Source organism: Dermacentor andersoni, chromosome 8 (genome assembly GCF_023375885.2).
Source record: "Dermacentor andersoni chromosome 8, qqDerAnde1_hic_scaffold, whole genome shotgun sequence".
NCBI lineage: Eukaryota > Metazoa > Arthropoda > Arachnida > Ixodida > Ixodidae > Dermacentor > Dermacentor andersoni.
In genome coordinates, this window is record NC_092821.1 from 23,006,787 (window position 1) to 23,024,958 (window position 18,172).

The following is an 18,172-nucleotide window of genomic DNA, read 5'->3' on the forward strand; positions in this document are numbered from 1 at the left end:
CTTAACCACGTATTTTCCTCCGTGTTTACTAATGAACCCAAAAGTGAACTTCCTGGTGAATTTCCTGAAAACCATACTCAAATTAGCATATCATGCCCGCAATCACCTTTAGTTTTGATGGCATCAGGAAATGTATTGATTCCTTGAAGCTGTAATCCTCACCTGGTATCGATGGTATTAATTCCAAAGTCTTCAAAAATACTAAATATATAAACAGCGAAATCTTAGGTCAATTTTACGCAGTCTTTGTCAACAGAAATGGTGCCGCATGACTGGAAAGTGGTTAAGGTTTTATGAGTCCCCCAAAAAAAATGTCCGTCATCATTATGTAGTAGTTACCGCCCAATTTCTCCAAGCAGCGTCTTTACTCTCACATCCCTACATTCCTAAAGTGTGTCAATTTCTTCCACCCTAACCAACATGGCTTCCGCAAATGTCTATCTTGTGATAGCCAATAAATGATGTATGCTCTAACCTTGACCAAGCATCCCAGTTGATGCCCTCTTTTTACATCTCGAAAAGGCGTTTGACAAAGCTCCGCATCGACGGCTTCTCCTAAATCTTTCTCGCTTGCATCTTAATGCTCTTGTTTTAGGCTGAACATGTAATTTCTTAACTAACAGACGACACTTTGTGTATGCTAACAACCACTCCTCCTCTAAAAGCCCGTTCTTTCCGGAGTACCCCAAGGCACAGTCCTTGGACCGCTTCTGTTCCTTATATATGTTAATGATTTACCCGCTAAACTTTCTTCCAGTATTCGCCTTTTTGCTGACGATTGTATCATATGTCGCCCAATGCTTACTTGTTCCGACAACCGCACATTGCAAGATGATCTTGCCAAAGTTACCACTAGGCGCAACGAGTGGCTAATGTCACTGCACGCTACGAAGACTTTACTAGTGCCTTTTTTATCGGCGGAAGTATCACCATACTCTGAAGGACGCTCTCTGCAACTCTGAAATATCATCTGTGGAGTCATGCAAGTACCTTCGTCTTACACTTTGAAGTAACCTTTCGTGGTCTTCTCATATTGCGAACATCACTAAAAAAGCCAGTTGCACGCTTGATTACTTCCACGCCGCAACTTGCGTTTCGTACCCCCATCCTTAATATACTAACTTATGTAACTTTTGTCAGACCTAAACTAGAACACGCATGCTCTGTTTGGGACCCACACCAAACGGCCATTTCTAACAATCTATAAGCAGTTCAGAATCGTGCAGCTCGTTTTATTTATTCTGATTATTCATAGCACACTAGTGTCTCTCAACTAAAATTAAAAGCAGAAATTTCCAATCTAGGTATAAGGCGTCATGTTTTTAGACTGTCTTTCCACAAGTTTTATCATTCTGCTCGTAGTACTTCAGCCATCATTCCAGCGCATTGCCAGTCTTGCCGATTACGTCACGAAAAATCTGTGTACTTGTGCCCGAACCACTGCGCACCTTCATTCTTCTCCTTTTTTTTTTCTTTGTGAAGACTGCCCGGGACTGGAATGACATTTTCGCCGACGCCGTGCACCATTCCAATCCACATCATTTCGAGGCTGCCACTAAATCCGCATTTCACTGATCACCCATCCCTCATGTAATACCCCACACCGGGGCCTTTGAGGTATTTAAAATAAATAAATAAATAAACAAATAAAAAAATAAATATTGAGGAGAAATTTTTATGTACATATCGTATTAAAGACCGAGTTGATTAGTGAGAACACTTGCGTCAGCGTAAGGTTGGCGCAGCTTCCACACACGTTGCTTTGACAGCAGAAGTCAGGTAACCTTCGTTTCGCATCAGTCTTTAAATACGTACATATTTTTTGATGCGAAAGCATCAAATGGCCCATCGAGCGAAAAAGACGGCGTCTGTCGTCTGTTGGCTGCAACGCCACGTCACGACAGCGCCTCAATAGAGCAGAGCAGGCGAGAGGGGACACCTGGCGGCCGCGATACCATGTCACGTGTTGCGTGAGAAGAAAGGGCATGACCGTGACCCCACGTCACCCTCGCTCTCGGAAGCCTGGGTTATCCGCGCGTTGCTTGTTCGCGCAAGCTCTGGGCTGCGTGCTAAGCGCGCCTCCGTAAAGCCAAATCATAACGAGGCCAAGCCAATGCCTCCTAGATAGCAGGCCTGGGTACTCTGCTTTACGACGTCATGTTACTTGGACCAAAAATTTGCTTGCAAAGCCCGGCGTGACGAAAGCGGTGACGTTAAAATGACTGCGGCTTACTCAGGAGCGTCTCTATTAGATTTTATGGAAGTAATTAATTAAATTATGGGCTTTTACGTGCCAAAACCACTTTCTGATTATGAGGCACGCCGTAGTGGACTCCGGAAATTTTGACCACCTGCGGTTCTTTAACGTGCACCTAAATCTAAGTACACGGGTGTTCTCGCATTTCGCCCCCATTGAAATGCGACCGCCGTGGCCGGGATTCGATCCCGCGCCTCGTACTCAGCAGCCTAACACCATAGCCACTGAGCAATATTTTTCTTTCTTTTATGGAAGTCGGGATGACGTCACGGATCGAAGTGCACCTGTCTTGTGTCATCCAGGAGGCGTTGGCCAGGCGCCTCAACGCGCTCGCTTGCTCCGAGGAGTTAACTTGTGGACCGCTCAGCGGCGTCCAATTGGACTATAATTCTTTCGCATTCACAAATCTTAAGTGCTTAGGTGCCATCGCATCTTTTGTCGTACATTCTCTGGAAGCAGAACGTTCGAAAAAGATAAAACACATTAAAGAGTTTGAGTATGGTTAAACGCGATAGCCGGGACAAACTAAGGCGAGACAGACGGGACAAGCTCTACAAAGAACGCTGAATGTTTACTGAAAATTTTCGCTGCAGCAGCACAATATTACCGCATGCGCCCAAAACACGCTGAAACCGGTAACAAATAGGAGCAAGCGCGAAAAGAAGGCTATACGCAAAAATTCATACAGCACGTGCACTATCGCTTACATGAAACGCGTCAAGTGGGAAGAATGTATACGCTGTAAACTGCGTGCAACTGGCACAAGTGGCATAAAAAAAAAATTAACAGAAGGGAATGAGCCAGCTTAGTGGTAGCTACCCATGAATCGCGCTTCTTTCTTTACATAGTGTTGCCAAAACCACGCTAATGCGCATATCAGATACAGTATTACTTATTAACACCGCTTCCAGAAGCTCAAATTCTAATTTAGTTTTTCTTCACGTCCTACAACTTGCGCCTTCTTCAACCGCGGGTAGCAACTGCAACTTTTGCAGTGTAAAGCAAGATCGAGCCTTCTCCTGATCTCAAACACGTAAAGCGCCGTCGCGGCCTGTCGTTCAGGCACTGGCCAGTTTGTACCATGCAAGTAAACACGACCGCACCTTAAAGGAATTCTGTACACGACACAAGTAGCGCACGGGACATACTGACGATCATGTTACTTGGTACAGTATTTCCTTATTTGACTGGCCGTGACGCGTTCGCACAGTTGTGCCAACTTGCATGGTGCAGAAAACACAAGATCGTGAAGTCACGAAGTTGGAGTCAGCCAAGGCCAAATCGACTGCGCTGATGAACCTGCATGTGTTGCACAAGCAAGTCAAGGACGTCAATTCGGGTGCTCTGAAAGTACTTTCCTCTGAAGTATTGTTGCCTAAAAACAAACAAGGACGTGTGCCCCTTGAGCATAATTGTCTCCGAGAAGGGGAGCTGGCAGAGTGTCCTGAGCAGTTCCCTGCTCGCGCATTTAAAGAAGTTTTCATCAGGGGATCGCTTCGAGGTCAGGAGCTACGAAAATGTGACAGATGCTCTGCCACAAGACATCAGAGAAGCAAACCTCGTTATGTACATCGACATCGAGGAACTATTTTACTCTGTCCCACACGGCGAGTTGTTTCCAGCTGTGAGAGAACTGACTGTTCCGGCATGGTTGCCTTTCAAAACGAATGCGACGTTTCCAAGGAGCAGTTGCTGGATCTGCTGAGATGTTATCTTGACGCTACCTTAGTTTATTTCGAAGAAAACTCGTACATTCAGAAGCAGGGCATCTGCATAGGCTATTTCGTAGCTCCTGTCCTCTGTTAAATTTTTCTAGCCAGCTTCGACCGTCACTTCAAACATCCGTTCGAGGCTACCGTACTAGGCATACTAAAGCTATCTTTATACTCCGACAATTTCTTCGTCATTTTAAAATTGGAAGCACCGACGCGCTTAACATTGGTGGCTGTGTCGGTGGTAGAAGTTTTTAGCCAGTGCTATTCCTCGCCGAACGTCGTGTTTGAGCTGCAGCAGGCTAGTTTCATTGAGTTATTAGACCTTCGCATACTTTGTCATGAAAGTGACCACATCTGCTGAGCTGGCATGCCAAGATCCGAGAAAATCATTCTGCTCTTATATTGGAAACTGATTAAAAGAGCAATCACTAAATCATGTTTCAGGTCAGTTCTTTCGAAGTTCTACACCCCCCATACGATACCGAGAAGATTCAGTCACCAAGTAGCACGTTTGCAGCAGGCGGGTTGCCCGCGTCCGCTCCTTTAAGCTGTTGCAGAAACGCTGATTAATCAACTGTGCAACGAAACTGCGGTAGACGTTGTGGGTACCCCGCAGAAGAGGTCTTTGTTCTAGGTTGTGCCAATGCGCACAAGGTTTCGCACAACTTAAGGGAAGTCGCAGGGAACCGTAGGGCGGATCTCGTGTTTTCTGCGCCATGCAACTTGGCATAACTCTAGAAACGCGTCAGGAGAAGTCAAGTAAGGAAAATGATGTACGACGGAACACGAGTATAAGTATGTCCCATGCGCTACTTGTGTCGTGCACAGAAATCCTTTGAGCTGTGGTCGCGTTTACGTGGGACAGACTTGCCAGTGCCTGAACGACAGGCCGCGAAAGAACTTAAGGTGTTGGAAATCCGGAGAAGGGCCGATCTTGCCTTACACGGCAAAAGTTGCGGTTTCTATCCGCGGTTGAAGAAGGCGCAAGTTATAGGCCGGGAAAAAGCAAAATTAGAATGTAAGCTTTTGGAACCGGTGTTAATAAAAAATTCTGCATCTGATATGCGCATTAGCGTAGGTTTGGCGACACTTAAAAAAAGAAGAAGCGTGATTCATGGGTAGCTACAACTAAGCTGGTTCGCTCCCTTCCGTTGATTTTTTCTTCTCAGCCGCTTGTGATAGTTGAGCGCAGTGTACAGCGTAGCCATTCTCCCCAAATAACACCTTTCATGAAGAGATAGTGCATGCGTTGCATGATCTTTTTTTGCGTATCGCCTTCTTTATTGCACTTGCTCCTATTTGTTGCTGGTTTCGGCGTGTTTTGGGCGCATGCGGTAACATTGTCGTGTCGATTCCCAGTAAACTGTCACAGTCGTTAGTATCGCTTGCCCCGTCTGTCTCGCTTTAAGTTGTCCCGTCTATCGCGCTTAAGCGCACTCAAATATGCATCACCAACTGGACCAAAAGTCTATTCTTCTGAAGTACGTTAAATATGTTCTCGTAATCAGGAAATGCAAAATCAAAATCGTAGTTACAGAAATTAAACCTCTTGTGCCAACGCATGGTAGTGCAAATATTTGTCTCCAGGCCAGTATTCTGCAAGTGTCCGCATAGTAGAGTGTCCTTTGTGGCTGCGGTTGATGGACAGGGCCCTTGCTAGTGAGGAAGAACTGGCTCTGCCCGCTTGTTTCGTAGTCGGTGGTACCTCAGCCCAGCCGATGAGCACTTTAGCAGCAGACATGGACATATGCACTAGGTGAATAATCGCATAATAGCCCCCCCGTCGCCCCAGGACCCAAGGGGGGCTCCTTCGCACCTCTCGCTGTGTTGCCACAAGTTGAATCATACCTGTGTGAAAAGTATCGAGATTTGGACAAAAATCTGGACGATGAAAGATGCTTGTAGCATTCATGCTTCTCTGTAAATCGTGCGTCGTTTGACGCTGCAAGAAATAGAACTACTGCAGGCTGCTTGCGCCGTTTGTATGGTAGTATTGCAGAGGGCATCATGCCAAGTGCACCACGGAGCGGACAGAGATCGCTTGAATTAAAAGAACTGTTGTGTTTCCCAAACCGAAGGTCCATTGTAATTTCGGTCTTTTTTCTTTACTTGAAACCACTCAGACGCCCGCACTTTTCGTATTTGTTGTCAGCTTGGTTTGGCACAGATAAATATGCGGCAACATATTATTACGGAAAGCTAACAGGATCAGGATAATAAAATTGTTTAAAAAGTTAGAAGGCCACGCAACGTTTACTTGAAGTCGACGAAAGTCGATGCCTTCTTAGGGAGTTGGGGCGGAGGATGGGGTAGATCAATCGTATAATTACGAAATCCGTGCTGGAACAGGAATTTTCGATAGATGTCAACGAGAGTTTAAATTAGCCTAAAAATTTGGAATCATCGTCGCCACCATCCGCACAAATAATAATAATAATAATAATAATAATAATAATAATAATAATAATAATAATAATAAAGTTGTGAGAGTGCTTTAGGAAGTATAAAACCAAATGCATGTTTTTTAAAGACGGAGCATTTACATTTCTGCGATACCACGAGAAGTGAGAACAATAAATGACAGCAGTAGAAGGAACAGGTTGGATTGAGGCAGCACTCCTAACGCTCAATAAAGGCGCAACTGCACATTTTACCGATAACTATAACACTGTGTGCCCTAAATAACGTTAACTGCTGCCGATACCCCAATGGTCTCGCTTATTTTCGTTAGGGCTTGCGATGGCGTCGGAAGGCAGCGCTTTGCGTTCCGAGAGAGACTCCCGATTTTTAAAGTTGTTTTGTGTCCTGCGACCGCAGAGGGGGCGCACCAGTGCGTTCCTTGACGCGCTTGTCGAGACGTGCAGCGAGTGGTTCAAGCGGCGCGAGCTGCTGCTGCCGCGGTGCACTGCACGTACGCCAGCGCCAAATCCCGGAGGCACCGGCCGCAGCTGGACGGCCTACGTTGCCTTCCTGGCCGAGCTGCTGGCGGCCGTGAGTGGAGCGGAATCGTCGGCCGAGAACTCCGGGCGCATCTTCTCCCTGGCGGCGCTGCTGTGCGAATGTTGCCACATCATGCTCCGCTCGCCAGCGCAGGACGCCACCGCAGAGGTCAGTTTTGTGCGTGGCACCAGTTACACTGTCGCATTGTAGTGACGCTGAAGCATCAAATGATCACCTGCTTGCATAAATCGGAGTGCTCGAATGGCGAAGTTTCGGAATTTGTACGAATAAGGATATTCTAAAAAATTAGCCTCCAATTATCGAATTGAAGGCCGCATGCTTTTTCGAAGTTCTAAACAACGTGACGTGTACGGGCCGCGTGGAGCGCGCATCGGCAAATATGCTCATTCACATTATTTTTTGACAGGTGTAATGCTGTTCATTGCTGTAGGTCCACTCACCTGAGGAGCTAGTAGCTATAAGCGGCTGACTGTGCATCCCTGCCCCCCGCCATGAGAGGGACGGTTGCAAAATTAACAAAATATGCGGTAGCAGTTGAACGCAAACTGTTCAACTTATTTGTAGTACTACGTCAATATATCAACGCATATCTATTTATTGACCATATAAAACCTACAGATAATTAGTCAATGATATATATATATATATATATATATATATTATATATATATATATATATATATACATAAACGCGAACAGGAGGGTGCGGACGGAGACAAACGCGGTCGCCCGAACAGTGCTTTCTTTAAAGGGACACTAAAGTGAAAAATGATTTCTTCTGCATCAGTAAATTAGTTATAGAACACCAAGAACACCACTCTTACAACGATAAGACGTTTGGTAAGCCAGAAAAAAGCGCAAGAACGAAATACGGGTGGCGACGCCTACTTAAGTTCCCGCACCTGGGGGCTGTGACGTCATGGATTTTCATGGCATGTTCTAGGCCCTACTAATTATATATAGCGGTACAGATTGACTACATTATGTTCTAAAGGAACCGAATAATAAACATGGCATGTTTCGGGAACCTTTATTCAGCCAACGCGGCCCAAGTGCGAAAACATACTTTCGAATCCCTGACGTCACGCGGACGTACCGGCAATGAGGTTTCAGCGCGAAATTCAAATACTGATACTTGAACCTTCATTTTCTCATCTAATAATCAAACTATTCTTTTGAAATGACTGCCTGCAGGGTTCTCAAACAATGCTTCATTAGACTAAACTCATTTATTGTTTCGCTTTAGTGTCCCTTTAATCTTCGTCTTCCTCCTTCACCCCTATTGCATCGTACCGTCCTTGTTCGGTTCGTCACACGCTTCCCCCTCCCGTCGAGACAGCCGTCGTCTTAATGTGCTCACGTGAACGATGTCAGTCTGGCAGTCCGGTGACGTCTAGCAGAGCTCTGGTGACCGAGGCTGGCTGTTGCACTCCGGACGAAATATGCATGCCCCGGGGAAGGAAGGTTTGGACGCATGGTAGCTGTGGAAACTCGGGTTTCGTAGGGACTTGTAGACACGCGGTGTCTCCTGATCGAACCTTCGGTGGACTGGGTCATTGAGGTGAAGTCTTTGTTGGACCGGTACGGCGGGAAAATTCCTGGGTCTTTTTGGTCATTTAGGACAGCGTTGTTGCAGGAATCCTTGGGGTGGGAGCAGTCATGATATGTGGTGCTGAAGGTGTGTTCGGCGGCGTTGTTTCTTGCAAAACGTCGTATTCGTTGAATTCGCTTTGGGTTTAATTGGCCTGCGCACTGACGTTTTCCTTGGTGCAACTGTGTTTTAGGCGACGCCCTTCGACGTCGTCCGTGCCGAAGTTGTCGAGGAAGTAGAGGTTGATCTTGGAGTGACTGGTTTGGATCTTTCTGATCCTGCTGCGACAGCTGATGCTGTAGCACTGATTCAGGAATAAGCCTAGTATCTGTTTGGCATATTTCTCACAACCGTCACACTGCGTGCTTTCGTGTGGCTTCTCTGACGGTGTGGCACGCAGAAAAAGGTTAGAATGACAGGAAGCTGAGTTCGTTGGTAAGGATTCATTATGCAAAAAAGACGTGAGGCGTGCATACAAGGACATAAGAGTAGAGAAGTGGACAACACGAACGCCGACTATCAACTGAAGCAAGCACTGGGGCGAAAAAAGATAGAAGGCACAAAACTCATCTGCGCAAGCTCAGGAATGGTATCACTACGTGTCAGTCGGGTACACGTGCCGGTCTACGTGAGAGATAACTGTTAAGGCACTTAATCTCTTCCTTGTGTAAAGTAATCGAAGGCTGACTCACGCACGCACTTCCACCATTACAGATATGCCATGCCTTTACCATAAGACGCGTATCTTCATTCTTATGCCTGTACAATATCGCACATTCATCTAACCCTGGCGTGCAGTTACAATCTCGGCAATGTAGGGAAAGATTAGAAGGCGATCTACCAGTTAACGTCCTTTTATGTTCCATTAGCCTCTGATTGATACACCGCCCCGTTTGCCCTACGTAGAACTGGCCACAGCTAAGGGGAATTTTATAAACCCCACCCATAGGACAAACAGTAAACCTGTTGTATTTATTGTGCTACACTGGACAAATATCTGTTCCTTTTTTGCCTTTTACCTGCTCCTTTTTCCTCTGTATGGCAGCGCATATCTTGCCTAGCTTATTGGGAGCAGTGAAAGCAACATTGACATCATATATACTTGCAACTTTTTTAAGCCTGTGCGACACTGAATGAATGTACGGAATTGCCACAACTCTTTTTCTGCTATTACTGCTTTCAGTAATCACGTCCGTCCCCCTCGAAACGATAGATGGTGAAGAAGGTTCCGCGGTCGTCATCATCTTGCAAGGCGTGCGTATCTGCGTCCTCTGAAGCATCACTACATGGGAAAGTTGTTGACTGTCTGGTAATAACGTGGCTTTGGGCAGAACTGATGATGATCGCTGCGTGGAGACTGTGGATGACTGCTGCGACCTACCTGCAATGTCTCCAGCTGTTGGGTAATGAGGGGGTCTGCAGCGTATGCTTTAAATCGACTGATCATCTCTTCCGTGATTTTCTCCGACGATTCATCGTTATCAAATATGTGTGTTAGGTAGAAAGGAAATGCCTCACCTGCGACGTAACCGTAGAAGATGGCGATCATATCCCTTTCCGACAATGATCAACGCATGCGTGGACCTCGTAGAGGCGAAACTAGTCATGCACGAGTCCATCGTCCGCTGATCCGGTGTACTTGGGTATTTCCAAGGCTTGCGGTGATGCGGTCATGATGCTCATCGATGCAGGTGGGGGAGCTGTGCGCTCGGGTTTCATAAGGTCCCTGAATAGAACGGAAACGTAGCGACATACCTTTATCTTGGCGCTGCTGCGAGGAGCATGCGAGGAGGCAGGAGAGAAGGTCTCCGTTTCCGAATCGGTTGAGCCCCGTCAGGTGGTATTTTTTGTGCACTTTCCTCATTTTTTTTCTTTTCCGCGTCTCTTTGCACTCGCCACCATGGCTGTTGGCCGTCGAGTTTCCGCGGCGAATCTTTCGCAAGGGATTTCGCCTGTTTTGGCTAAGTTTCCTTGCTAACCACGTCATTGAAGAACCCAGTTTTTTTTTTTTTGTTAGGGATTGATTTTAACAGTACTGGCGGTGCAAACGTGTACGAACGGAGCTGCTTTCTTTGTTGACGGGGTGCGGAGCTCAGGCATGGTGAAGCTTATGCACTGGTGCTATTCTCGGTGCTCGTTCAGATTTGTTTTTCTGATCGCGCTATCGTCAACAGGTGTATGAAGCTGTGGAGCGTGCAGGCTGTGTTCTTTTATATACCGTGCTAGAAACGTAACACGTGTTATTGTTGTAGCCCTGAGAATGCGTAGCTTTGTCCGTCTGTGTTTTTCTTAGGCGCTGCAAATATATTTTGCGAGCGCAAGCTTTTCACTACCAGTGCAAGTGATTTAGACTATTGGGAGTAGGCTTTCTCCGCTTCGTCGTCTCGGCAAGATAAAGTGCCGCACGAGTTTGTTGGCTCATATTGCTACGGCACAATATGCGCGATCACGAAAGGCCAGCAGTGTGAAGACGACGACGACGATTAGAAGCTAGCGCGGGCTGTTGCCTCTTGGCCAAGCGCAGCGTATTTTCCTTGTAAATATATTTGTACATAGCTTTTCGTCTGCGTCTTCCTACGTAACATATCTGGTGGAGGTGGACGTTCCCTGTACCTCGTCACGGAGCTTCGCAGTGGACGGTACGTCGAGCCTTCCTTCATGGCTCCCGGCGACGACAACCCGACTCCGCCGGCTCCGACACCTGCTGCCACTTCGACGACCTACATCACTCTCCCCGCTCCCCGTGATCCTGGCGTATTCTCGGGCCAAGATGGGGAAGACGTCGATGACTGGATCAGCCTGTATGAACACGTCAGCCGCAATAACCGGTGGGACCCTACTATTATGCTCGCCAACGTAGTCTTTTACCTCGGTGGCACACCTCGAGTTTGGTATCGCACGCACGAAGATGAGCTCACCAGTTGGGATTCACTTAAGACACAGCTTCGAGACTTGTTCGGCAACCCCTACGGTCAACAACTTGCCGCGCAGAAGGCGCTTTCCGGCCGTGTGCAGACGTCAACAGAGCCCTATGTCACGTACATTCAGGACGTCTTGGCTCTGTGCCGCAAAGTTGACACCCACATGACTGAGTCAGACAAGGTTTCCCACATCCTCAAGGGCATTGCCGATGACGCCTTCAACTTGCTCGTTTGCAACAACGTAGCGACGGTGGATGCTGTTATAAGAGAGTGCCGCCGCCTGGAACTCGCCAAAAGCCGACGTATTGACCAGCAGTTTGCCCGTCTGCCCAACACCCCAGCGACATCTTCCTGTGCCGACGCTCCTCGTCCCAACAACACTGCCGATGTTACCAGGATCGTCCGGCGTGAGATCGAGGCCGCCTATCCGGCTGCCTTCGACTCCAGTCCCACCAACACATCTGCAGTCACGGTCTCACTGATCCAGGCAGTTGTCCGCCAGGAGTTTGAAAACATGGGTCTTCACACCATCTGCTCGGCCCATCGCCCTAATACCCGCCCGGCTTCTTCGATTTCGCCCCGTCCCGCATCTTCTTACCCACCACGTTTCCGCAACCCATCTGAATGGCGCACTGCTGACGACAAGCCTATTTGTTTCCACTGCCATCGAATCGGGCACATTTCTCGGCACTGTCGTAGTCGCTGGAGTTCCCCGAGCCGGCCTACTTATACTGCCTACTCTCGCCCCTCAGGTGGCCCTTCTCGTCCCTATGCCGCACGCTCCGATAATGCCGCCACTGATTCTCCTGCAACGAACCGCCCCTATTCTCGTTCGCCTTCGCCCCAACGACGACAATCTCGCTCTCCCCAGCCCCGTCGCTCCTATTCGCCGACTCCCTTCGGACGCCGCTCCCAGCCGGAAAACTAGACGATGCAGCGCCTCGAGGTGACGCTGCATTGCTCCCTACGCCGCCAAATCCTCTACTGACTTTGCCCACTCATCTGAACCTTCTTGACGTGCAAGTCGACGGTGTTTCTGTGTCTGCTCTCATAGACACTGGGGCGCATTTGTCCGTAATGAGCGCTGACCTTCGTAACCGGCTCAAGAAAATTATCACGCCCGCCACGACGCCTGTTGTCCGTGTCGCCGATGGCGGAACAGCCCCCGTAATTGGTATGTGTACCGCCCGCGTCTCCTTCGCCGATCGCTCAACAATCGTGCTATTCACAGTCATCGCCCACTGTCCCCACGACATCATCCTCGGCTTAGACTTCCTTTCCGCACATTCTGCTCTCATCGATTGTTCCGCCAGTACTCTCCGCCTTGACCTGCCTGTTCTGGATCCTGCTGAACCACACCCCAGTCGCCTCAGTTCCGCCGACTTCGTTCGCTTGCCACCTTCGGCACTGACCTACGTTGACCTAGTGTCATCCCCACCAGTCCCCGACGGTCACTACATCGCGGCTCCTATGCAAGACGTCCTCCTTACACATGGGATCACAGTACCCCATACAGTTTTATCTATTACGGCGAATTGCGTCTGCCTGCCAGTGGTCAACTTTGGCTTGACGACACAAGTGCTGCCACGTGGGATGTCTTTGGCCCAGCTTTGTTCATTCGAGGATCACTCAGTAGCATCCATTGCAGTAGACGACACTTCATCCGATACTCCTCTACCATCGCAGTCGGCAAATTGTACCATCGCTGACTTACGGAAAATGATTGCCCCCGACTTGCCCTCCGAGCACGCTCGTGAACTCTACCGCGTTCTGTTTTCCTACCACGATATTTTTGACTTTAACGATCGTCCTTTAGCCCAAACTACAGCTGTCAAACATCGCATTAATACCGGCGATGCCCCTCCTATTCATCGCCGCCCGTATCGAGTGTCACCAGCTGAGCGTCAAGTTATTCACGCAGAAGTTCGCAAAATGCTTGCCAAGAACATTATTGAACCATCATATAGTCCATGGGCGTCACCTGTAGTACTGGTCAAAAAGAAGGATGGCTCATGGCGCTTTTGCGTGGATTATCGGCACCTTAACAGGGTTACCAAAAAGGACGTGTATCCCCTACCTCGGATTGATGACGCCCTTGACTGCCTCCACGGTGCTCGCTATTTCTCTTCTATTGACCTTCGCTCCGGCTACTGGCAGATTGCCGTGGACGATCTCGACCGCGAGAAGACTGCTTTTGTCACACCCGACGGTCTTTATCAATTCAAAGTGATGCCGTTTGGTCTATGTAACGCCCCTGCCACTTTTGAACGCATGATGGACTCCCTTCTTCACGGTTTCAAATGGTCCACGTGCCTATGCTACTTGGACGACGTTATCGTATTCTCCCCAACGTTCGCTACGCACCTCGAGCGCCTCTCAGCAGTCCTGGACGTTTTTCGGCGAGCCGGTCTGCAACTCAACGCATCGAAGTGCCAATTCGGCCGGCGCCAGATTACCGTCCTTGGACATCTCGTTGACGCGAACGGAGTGCAACCGGACCCAGGCAAGATCCATGCTGTTACGCACTTCCCTGTTCCGAAGTGTGTCAAGGATGTGCGCAGCTTCATCGGCCTTTGTTCGTACTTCCGCCGTTTCGTGAGAAATTTCGCCGCCATAGCACGACCACTAACCGACCTTTTGAAAAAAGACGCTCCTTTCCAGTGGGGCGATAACGAGGCCTCTGCATTCTCTCATCTAATCGACATTCTCACAACGCCTCCCGTTTTGGCCCATTTCGATCCTTCTGCGCCTACCGAAGTCCGTACTGATGCCAGCGGTCACGGAATTGGAGCAGTACTGGCACAACGCCAGCGTGGCCACGACCGTGTTATCGCTTACGCCAGAGCAGGCTCCTCTCACCCGCGGAGCGCAACTATTCCATCACTGAGCGTGAGTGTCTGGCCCTAGTTTGGGCGGTTGCGAAATTCCGCCCATACTTATATGGCCGATCCTTTTCCGTTGTCACAGACCATCACGCGCTTTGCTGGTTATGCTCACTGAAAGATCCTACAGGAAGACTTGGTCGCTGGGCCTTACGCCTCCAAGAATATTCGTATACTGTCACCTATAAATCTGGCCGACTGCACAAGGACGCTGACTGCCTGTCTCGCTACCCGGTCGACGAGCCTGACGACGCCGACAGTAGTAGCGCCAACGGCATTTTCTCTGTCTCTGCCTTCGGTAACATCGCCGATGAGCAGTACCGAGACCTATCGCTGCGAGCACTTATCGAGCGTCTGCGCTCTACACCTACCGACGCATCCGTTCGCCGATATGTCCTCCAGGGTGGCATTCTGTATCGAAGGAACTTCCTCCCTGACGGCTCTGACCTTCTTCTTGTCGTGCCAAAACAGCTACGACAGACTGTGGTCTTTGAGATGCATGACGCACCCACTTCAGGACATCTTGGGGTAACCCGCACGTACGACCGCGTCCGCCGCCGCTTCTATTGGCCTGGTCTCGCTCGCTCCGTTCGACGCTATGTTGCTGCCTGTGATCCCTGCCAGCGTCGGAAGACACCTCAGGTGCTACCTGCCGGTCATCTCCAGCCGATCACCGTCCCTGTGGAACCGTTCTTTCGTGTTGGATTAGACCTGCTCGGTCCCTTTCCCACGTCATCTTCTGGGAACAAATGGGTAGCCGTCGCGACTGATTACGCCACCCGATACGCTATCACTCGGGCTCTCCCTACCAGCTGCGCCACTGACGTCGCGGACTTTCTCTTGCGTGACATTATCTTGCTTCATGGCGCCCCGCGACAGCTGCTTACTGACCGTGGTCGAAACTTCCTCTCGAAAGTTATCGCTGACATTGTGCGTTCCTGCTCCATTCAACACAAACTGACTACTTCATACCATCCTCAAACCAATGGCCTGACAGAGCGGTTAAACCGTACTCTTACCGATATGCTGGCCAAGTACGTTTCCAAGGACCACCACGACTGGGACATTGCCCTTCCTTACGTAACATTTGCGTACAATTCTTCCCGGCACGACACCGCCGGATTTTCTCCCTTTTATCTACTGTACGGTCGCGAACCTACCTTGCCCCTAGACACGGCACTTCCTCCTGCTGCGGTCTCAACAAGCGAGTATGCGCGCGACGCCATCGCCCTCGCTGACCATGCACGCCAGCTTGCCCGTGCTCGACTGACGGCCTCACAGACCACTCAGCAGTGTCAGTACAACGCCCGCCATCGTGACGTACAGTTTTCACCTGGTGCGCTCGTGCTCCTGTGGTCGCCCTCTCGTCACGTCGGACTTTCAGAGAAGCTCCTTTCGCGATACACAGGGCCCTACCGCGTGCTGCGCCAGGTGACGCCTGTGACTTACGAAATTGCTCCTGTGGCCTCAACCTCGTCCTCTCCTGTGGCATCTAGTGATGTCGTACACGTCAGTAGGCTCAAGGCCTACTACACTGCTTCCGAGTCCGATCTTTACTCGCTCCGGGACGGCGCTTTTGCAGCCGGAGGTAGTGCTACGGCACAATATGCGCGATCACGAAAGGCCAGCAGTGTGAAGACGACGACGACGATTAGAAGCTAGCGCGGGCTGTTGCCTCTTGGCCAAGCGCAGCGTATTTTCCTTGTAAATATATTTGTACATAGCTTTTCGTCTGCGTCTTCCTACGTAACAATATTTACTTGGAACTGCGCAAAGGGGGCAAGTGCTCATTGATGGAAACCCTTTTTATGTGTAACTTTCACCCTTGCATGCGCATTGTTCACAAATGAAGTACAGATTCAACTGTGATATGTGCGCTTGAGAACCAACGGCTCCAGTTTGTCATAAAAGCGCAGGACCCGTTTCACTGCATTAAATGATGCCAGCGTCATGACGAAACGACGAGAAAAACTGAGATGCTCCCCGTTGATCGCGCACGTGTCTACATGACGCTCGCGTTATTCAGTCGAATATGTCACGCGCCTTGCGTTTGGTCATCATGATATAAGATAGCTAAACTACGCAGCTGCACCAGCTGGACAGGCATCAGTCGATTGAATACATACAAGTACACATGTACGCACTTGGAGCAGCGTAAACGAATTCGAGTTGTTGTTAGTAAGATCTTGATGAGAGCTAGTTGGTTCATACTTAGAACTGAGGTGAAACAGCGCGAAAAAGACGAGGACATAAAGAAAACAAATACAACACACAAGCGCCTTTGACAGTCGTAAGATCGACAGCTACATAGTGATGCACACACGTAAGCGCGACGCCTTTGGCGTGTACCGGCGAAACCTTCGTCGCAGCCCCTTCACGCCGGATAAGGGTCTTTAGAAAGCCAAATAAAGAAGCTGATCAATGCAATAGAAATAACTCGCAAAGCGGGTTGATCTGTGGAAGCCACGAGTGTTTTGCCTACGAGCACAATGCATGGCCGTGGACGACATCACACTCTAACAAAGTTCTGTTATCTATACAAACATCGTGTACATTACGTATACATTATTGGCTAGACAAAGAATTCTGATTTTTTGGCTGGTACTCGACACTAAAGGAATTTGTCCACCAAACTAGCCTCAAAAGCCTTCTTCTAACTGGAAGCCGGCAGCCAACCCAAAGCTACAAAACGAGCGTGCAGTTACGCGCCGAAAAAACACAACATCTGCTTCTGCCAGTTTGATAGCATTCCATCATCGGTCCAAGCAAAGCACACAATAATCAAGCATTAAATACGGTAAAAATTCATGCGCAAACACCCAACAACCATTTTGAATGTCTCACTTCGTGTAACTCTATGGGGGACTTCCGAGCCAACAGCCAGACTGCGAGAAGTCCATGAGAAGGAGAGGCCGGGCTAGGAGGAAATTTGCTACCTATAAGTTTTATTCAGGACCTCCGGGTTTCACGGCGTGGCGTGGAAGGCTACGTTCACACTTGGGAGACGGCAAGCGGGCGGAAAAGCCAAAGCGGCCGGAAAATCTTTTCCACGCATGTACAAGATGTTCACATTTGTTTCGCCACTGCAGCGGAAACCACTGCTGCTTTCGCTCACATCCATCTTGTTTGCGTACGTTTGTGCACGTGGTGGCGCTGTTCAGCCCACTATTTCAAGACATACGTTCATTGATTGACCCATCCGTTTCTAAAAGCCATCATTTCTCGCAACTGCGCGTGTCGTCTTTAACTTTCGTCTACCATGGAAGATAAACAAGACGTAGTTCCCATAGTTTTAGCTAGTTGCTTTTCCTAAATATAGACAATGAACAACGAAAAATGTTAAATTTTACGACCGGATGTTTACATGCTAGTGCAGCTTCCAGTGAAGCGGAACGGCTTTCCGCTTCGCCGAGGCGAACAAATTGGTCCGAGACCGATTTTTTCGCCGCCTGGTCTTCCGCCTGGTTTTCCGTCTATTTTCCCGCCTGTTTTCCGCCTAGGCGGGCGGATTTTGTTACTTCTTTGCCGCTTCCGCCTGCTCCAAGACCAAGTGTGAACGTAGCCGAATACTTTCATGTTGATGTGCGGCTGATGAGGTGGCTGCTAAGTCATTATCCTGTCGGCGTATGTCACGCGAGCAGGATATTCCGGACGGAGACAAACATGGTCGCCCGAGCACTGCCTTTAATCTTCGCCTTCCTCATTCACCACTATTGCATCGCAACGTCCTCGTGCGGTTCACAAACTTCCGACACGCACACACACACGCACGCATGCACGCACGCACGCACGCACGCACACACACACACACACACACACACACACACACACACACACACACACAC

At 49.1% G+C, this 18,172-nt stretch overlaps 1 protein-coding gene across 3 annotated transcripts in view; it reads left to right on the forward strand.

The window, feature by feature from the left end:
* Positions 1–18,172, forward strand: part of LOC140219995 (uncharacterized) — a 75,255-nt gene that overhangs the window by 43,898 nt on the left and 13,185 nt on the right. For all 3 annotated transcript variants that reach the window (XM_072290151.1, XM_072290149.1, XM_072290150.1), the window contains one exon: positions 6,790–7,080. In XM_072290151.1, coding sequence (XP_072146252.1) covers positions 6,790–7,080 — 291 coding nt within the window. The remainder of the gene's footprint in view (positions 1–6,789; positions 7,081–18,172) is intronic.